The 7,208-nt window shown below is 36.4% G+C and overlaps 1 protein-coding gene and 1 long non-coding RNA gene across 2 annotated transcripts in view; both read right to left on the minus strand.

Moving 5' to 3' along the window:
• LOC109950428 overlaps positions 1–1,517 on the minus strand; it is a 2,074-nt gene extending 557 nt beyond the window's left edge. Inside the window, exon 1 of the long non-coding RNA XR_002272614.1 lies at positions 1,357–1,517. This is a non-coding gene — a long non-coding RNA (uncharacterized LOC109950428). The remainder of the gene's footprint in view (positions 1–1,356) is intronic.
• LOC18770001 (probable methyltransferase PMT7) lies at positions 1,764–7,000 on the minus strand. Its single transcript, XM_007203699.2, has 7 exons — positions 6,425–7,000; positions 5,462–5,876; positions 4,634–4,923; positions 3,748–4,131; positions 3,174–3,420; positions 2,918–3,056; positions 1,764–2,174 (listed from the first exon to the last, which is right to left on the minus strand). Exons 1-7 carry the CDS (start codon positions 6,588–6,590, stop codon positions 2,016–2,018), a joined length of 1,800 nt encoding a protein of 599 aa, XP_007203761.1. The 5' UTR covers positions 6,591–7,000; the 3' UTR covers positions 1,764–2,015.

The raw sequence follows: 7,208 nt of genomic DNA on the forward strand, positions 1-7,208 counted from the left end.
GATGAGAATACATAGCTTACTCAGACATGATGAAACAAAAGAGGAGAGAGCCTAAATCTAGTAATTTCAAAAAGCCCCTGAGGTAGGGAGCTCAGCTGGCCCGTTCCTCTTCTTAGCAATGTCAAACGACGAGGTCATGTGTTGGCTGCGGGGGCTGGGGAAGGGGGACAAGCGTGGGGTTGTCTTGTCATATCACCTTAGTATCAGTGGCCTACCCCTCCCCTCCTCTTTTGACATTTCTAAGAAGAGGAATGGGTTAGCTGAGCTCCTTACCTCTTGGTGCTTTTTGAAATTACTAGATTGGCCTCTCTCTTCTTTTGTTTTATCATGTTTGAGTTAAGCACATGAATTCTCATCTTCCATTCTCTTTTTTCTTTTATTTTTAAATTTTCACGTTATGTGATTTCATATTCGTCTTGGTAAGTCTGCTGATATTCAAAATCTTAGGCGGTATAACTGAATTAGATTGATTTAGTTTTCCACTTTACATATTTCACAAATATGTTAAAGATGTCATTAATCACTGTGTTAAATATATTAGACTATGCTTAGCGTGCGGGATTAGAGTGAACTAACATGTTGAATTAGATTGAACGAAGGAAGATCTATGTCTAGCCCAAACCCACACACTCCAGTGACCGAGTCCAGCCCACTATCAATCCAGCTCGCACAAAGCAAACTGAAAAGTAACGTACAAACACTGTATAACAGTAATCCAGCTCGCATACATTGTAGTGGTATTTTTCTATGGTTAATTTAGCTGTGTTTATTTCATTTGATCCAAGACTTTTCTGCAATAGGCCGATGTCAGAATTAGTTACTTGATTTCATAAGACTCTGCGAGAATTTGACCCTGCAACAACCAATTTCTAATGCATGTGGCTTTAAGCCAATAAATAAGACAAAGTAGGCCCTTCTAAAGATATTCAACTTTTGTGAATTGCTTGACTTTGAGCAAATTGATGGTGCATGGAAGAAATTTGATTCCCTATTTTTTTCTTCTCACTTGCTAATATCTGGTCATTCTATTGCAAATGAGAATGACTTTCATTAAATTTGTTCAAAGCTCCAATTCCACCTATCAATTTGTTCATTTCTTCTTATTCCAAACAAAAACCACATAATCAAAACAATTCAATAACTGAAAACCCTAGAAAAGTACCCAAATATAATCCAATGAAAATTAACCAATGCAAATGTTAATTCTCATCAAATTAAGCCAACTACAAACAACCACATAATCAAAACTTAAAAATTAAACTAAGAAATAGCAAATTGAACCCATCAAATATCACCAAGGAGAGAGACAAACAGAGAAGAAGAGTGGAAAGAGAAGAAGAGAGTTAAATAACTAACCTTGAGTGAGTGAGAGTAGAGCATAACAGAAGGCGAAAACAAAGCAACGTGGAAGAGGAGAGCCAGAGCAACGTCGAAGAGAAGAGGAGAGCAGAGCAATGTTGGATAATGGCAGACTCAATAGCGTCTTCGTTATTTAGCGGCACCTCTTCAGAGTTCTCTATTTTGTGCCAACAAGTGAAGTGTTTTTTGTAGGCCAGGATTATATAGTCTCATTTAACTTAAAGATGGGCTGCACCAAACATTGGCTTGGGGTGTTATTTAAGTTAGTCCAATCCAAGGAGGAGTACCAAACATGGCCATAATGTCATCTAAATCCTTAAATTAGGATCCTAGGAGTGGGCGTAAAGCTGCCTTTTACTAGTCTAGCTCAGGCAGTTAAGGATTAATTGTTTGAAGAATAAGAATTAAAATCGAAATTCCGATTGATAATTGTTAACGAATAAAAGTGCAAGTCAGACTGGGAAAAATTGTTCACTGGTTATACTGTGCTGTACACATTACATCAGGACATGACATGGTAAGCTAGCAAGGAATACATTCTACTAAAGACCTGATTTCATTCTACCAGGTCATTAATTATACAAAGATACAGGAGTACATGTATCATGGTACAAGCCTGCAACTTACATTCGCAAAGCTCTGTATGCTGGTACAGTTCAGACGATTGCCCAAAACTTCTTCCTACAAATTAACACAGTTTCTGTCTTCTTCTCTTTGTTTTCCAGCAAATGTGATTCAACCTCCCACAAAAATTTTGGAGCAAGATCCTGGATCCTTGATGTAATGGTTTTGTCGTCTCTAATGACAATAAATCCCTGCACATTAACTCACTCAAATGTAATTCTGTATCATAAGCCACTAGGAACAGAAAGGAGTTACAAGAGGTATAATTTCGTTGCTCGACAAAGAAGCAAGTTTTTCTTAACTATATTAAAATTATATACGATGTTGTCTAATCACAGAAAAGCTCAAGTTCGCACTCCGTGTGAAGAAAGTACTGACTTCCCAATAAATTTAGGGTTACAACACTAAGTCCTTATCCATTTGCAAAACTGCTGGAAGAATAACTAAAGATTTATACGAAGACATCTGAAGTATGTGTTTGCAGATGGCATGGTTTTGTTGGACACATCTAATGAAACACTTGTCACAAAACTGGAAGAAAAAAAATATGAACTCAATGCATTAGAATGAAGGAGCTTACGAAGAACTAGAACTAAGACAGAATATATGGAGTGCAAATTTAACAGACACTGAACATCATAATACCTATATTACTCAAACAAATCACTTCTGATATTAAGAAGTAGAATAAGGATGCAAATGATAAACAATGGAAGATGAGAATTTATGTCTGACTCCATATGCATGGGATAAAGGTGAGGATAATGATGATGAAACTTGGAATAGAAACTTAGTATGCAAAAGTAATTATATTGCCTTGCCATCCTTGAAAAAAAATTGTTCTTCTTTCTTCGTTTCTTAATATTCCATACCTTATGTTTTTAATACTTCAATAGAAACAAGCATAAGAGATGGCATCGATCGAAATTATTACCTGGGGTCTTATTATCCTGTCCATCTCCAAAAGGATATCCTCCAATAAGCAACCTTCTCCGCGGCTCTTGTAATGAGGGAAGAGATGGTTGGCATGTAACAGATCATAGGTGCGTGGATAAGTGGAAAATGGTTCGCACCTAATATTCAGGACAGATTAGATGCCATTCTTTTTATTGGAGTACCAATTTGATCACAATTTAGCTACATTTGTACACTATCTACTAGCAATAGGTAACAGGTAAACAAGAACTTACCAATCATGGAAAGCACCAATCAGACCACGATTATAAATGGCAGACAAGGTATTCTTCATGCTTGAAGGAACTATATTCATCACCCATGTAGGCGAAGCATTTAAGGCCACAGCAAATCCACCACAAAAAGCATTCATGTCCATGACATTTCGGATTTCTGTCTTACTGACATTCAGCAACCTCCAGTAATGTCGAACTTGATCTTGCCAAAAGATGGTCTCTGAAGTAAATTCCTCTTGAGTAACACCTATTATAAGCATATTTACAAGGGGTGTAATCAGACTGAATAACATTGTTTTCCAATAAATTAAGAAAAAACATAAAGAAAGTGAGACAATAGTAGTAGTCCTTCTCATGTACCAGAAAAACCTAAACTTCTGGTCCAGTATTGTAATTTAGTGTTCTATCCTATGCATCAAATTCAGCCTTATGTATAACTACGGAGGTAACAAAAGCATATTTAAACTAAATAAAAAATAAATTAAAAAACTATCCAGGGGATTTTTTATTTTTTAAAAAGAAGAAAATGAAAGAGAGACAAAAGTTTATCATACGAAATAGAGAAGGAACAAACCTATTCTGCTAAGACTCTCAGTGTATATCGAAAGGCGCTCAGATCTAGAAGAGAGTTTTGGAGAATCTGTTTGTGCACCCCTTACTTGTATACAATTCTTCAGTGGTGTACTCCATGATGACTCGGAATCATCCACAGCATCACATAAATTTATAAGCTTCTGTTCAGAGTTGTGCTGGAGGCATGACAGATCATCTTGTTTAATCCAGATTGCAGTCTGAACTTTTCGAGCAATGAGTTTCCAGCACATTGCTGAAGTCAGATTCATTAGCTTCTCCCAAATTAATGGATAGTTTTTAGTCGTTTTATAAGCAGGTGGAGCTGAATAGACAAAGTATCCATTATATCGCAAAAGGCGATTCATTTCTTTTAGTAAAATGCCATCTGCACAAAACAAATTAAAAATTAAAAAAAAAGAACACACACAATAAGCAAACTCTATGGACGCATACAAACATATTAATAGAATTAACATTGTAAGGTTTCAAACCCAGAAATGGCAAAGCAGCCTCACAAAATCTAGCATATTGCATAGTTAACTTATACCTCTCATACCATTAACAGACAACAACAACAACAACAACAACAACAACAAAAAGCCCATTATCTAGTTCAATGTTTAACATATCCAATGAAATTTCCTTTTTTGAAGCCATCACATATTGATAAAGAGTGGAAACTGAGATGTCAACGGATTTTGGTGTTGGTGGGAACTGTTGACAAGTTTTCAATTTGTTTTTTGGCTGGCATTATTCCTTGTCAATTTAATGACTAAATCAGCATGCTGTTAAGACTTTAATAAACAAATTTGTAGTAGAAACCTGGCTATGGGACCTTATGGACAACAACTCAAAACCAATACATGAAGCTTAGGATAGAAAAAAACCATTTTCATGCCAATCAACTCGACACCGAGAACAATGAACCATCTGAAAAGAGCCAGTGGGATATGGCATTTGTTTTGTTGCTATAGCAGAAATCATTGCACCAATGCCTCGCTCTAGAGCAAATTGAATTTGATTCTCATGGCCGTCCTTTGGGGCAAAGGACATTGTTTGTATACCCAAGGGAAGAAGAAAAGCAGAAAAGCTGGCAACCCCACAGCCGACATCCAAAACTTGAGTGACCCCTGCAGAACATAGATCACCTGTTCCATTTGTAATCATATCTCCCAATCTGCAAAATCCAGCAACGCGAATAAACAAACTGAAAGCAACTTAAGTATATAAAAACTTCAAATATCTTGAATCAGGTCTAAACTTCATGCTCCCCCTGTTTTTCTTCCCCTGCAAGCCTCAAATTTATCTTGCAAGGCCTTGAAAACAATTAGCCTCTTATCACTCAAATAGCTTCTTTGGTCTCTTTTCAAATTTCAAATGCAATAATTTTGTGGCCACAACTAAAAATTGCTCAGATGTCCAGAATTTCATGTTAGGTGCATTGATTTAATTTGTAAATTTTCTTCATTTTCTTTAGGTGCTCATTTGGGTGTTGACCTTTTTCTGGGGTATAAATTAGGTTACGTTGGTACATTTAGGAATATGGACTTTCACAGGTTACTCGAATGAATTCGTATTCATTAAAAATAATTACTTGAAGTTAGCGAATAGATAAATCATCTACCTCAATGCCATAAATACCAATTAGGAGGAGTGTAAGAAATGAAAGACATCGAAACGAGAATAAGAAAAGTAAGCAAGTTGATTGCAGATACCTTTGAATGTACTCAGCTGCGCCATGTTTAAAATGTGTACCACCACCAGGGAACCACCAGAGTTGATCCTTTTCATGCACCCAATTTTGTCCTCCTTTGACTTCAGCAAGATGTGTATGATTCACATTGCTTCGCCACACATAGTCCCTGCTGGTAGGCCATCTTATTGGTATCTTATAATCTCTTGATGGAGGAACCAAGCAGAACAAGCGCTTTTCAATTGGAGGGCAGTGCCTCTCTAGTTCTTCTTTTCTACTAGTGTCCAAGTTTGGAAGCAAAGTTTTTACATAAGAAACATCGTGGCAAGGGATATACTCATTATAAGTCAATGGGCATACATCCATACCAGTCTCTGGGATCAAAAGTGGTGTTTTTCTGTAAGTAAGAGCAACTTTATTTGTAAATGTCGAAGTACCTGCAGCACAATTACTCACAAGAAGTTAAGTTCCACCAGCTCAGACCATACAGAAACAAACAGCTTTAGTAAACAAGATTACAACTAGATGTCACCTTTGAAATTAGATTTCAAATGTTACTAGAGCTTCAGAAATACAATGAGATTCCTAATTTGAAAAGACGTATCATTGAGAATGAAGTCAGTCACTATCAAAATTTTCACCACAAATATGCATTTTTATTAAAATAAATAATAAGAAAAGTCCCAATCAAAACTTACAATTTCTTACAGCTTTGCTGAACAGTGAACTAGTAAACAAGGGTCATTAACTTTGAGCTCCAAATTAAACATGGTGTAACATTATATACTTCAGTTTATTGGAAATAAGAAACAAAAAACTGGATTCTTGAACAAATGTACTAAGAATTCTTCGGAAAATTTGGTTCAAGCTAACTCTTTTTTCCCCAAAATAAAAAAAGTTTCTAAAATGCATGCATAAAACCTTTATTGGTCTGAAAAACAAACTCAGAGAGAGAGAGAGAGAGAGAGAGAGAGAGAGAACAAACCAGGAGATGACGAAGAACTGGTGCTAAGTTGAGATGCATAAATTGGAGCATTATTTCCAAAGAGAGTTCCGGCATAGAAGCACCCGACCATCAATAGCAGAGCCACCACTATCATCTGCCCCGATTGGAATTTAAACGCTGAACACACCACATTCCCACCCCCCATTTCCTGAAATCCTCAATTGGGTTGCTCCTGAATTCCCAAAATCAATGGGATCCAATGGGAATTTCAGGGGTGGGCATTGAAGTATCAGTATATCAAACTTGGACGGCTGGATTTCAATGTTTAAATCTAACGGTCCAGAATAAGTTGGGAAGAAAAACTAATAAACAAATTCAAACAAAATTTCAATTTTACACATATGACAATATCCAGAATGGGAGGGGATGAGGCTGCGGGTGGATGGGAGGGGATCTGTGGTCGGGGATGCTGCGGGAGAGCGGGGTCAAATTTGGATGGGGAGAGAGAGAGAGAGAGAGAGAGAGAGAGAGAGATCAGAGGGGGAAGGAGGGAAAGACAAAGGTCGAGGGTGAGTTTTTATTTTATTTTATTACTTATTATTTTTAAACTATTTAAATAATAATAATTTTATATGCATATCATGAAACAGATCATGAAAGAATTAATAAAACAAATCAAAATTAATTAATCTCAATTTGACAAGTCACTTTCTAATTCTGATCCAAATTTCAATTTTACACACATGACAATATCCAGAATGGGAGGGATAGGCTGAGGGTGGATGGTTTTTATTCAATTTTTATCGATATTGATAATTTTTTT

This window comes from Prunus persica, chromosome G7, assembly GCF_000346465.2.
Source record: "Prunus persica cultivar Lovell chromosome G7, Prunus_persica_NCBIv2, whole genome shotgun sequence".
Classification (NCBI taxonomy): Eukaryota; Viridiplantae; Streptophyta; class Magnoliopsida; order Rosales; family Rosaceae; genus Prunus; species Prunus persica.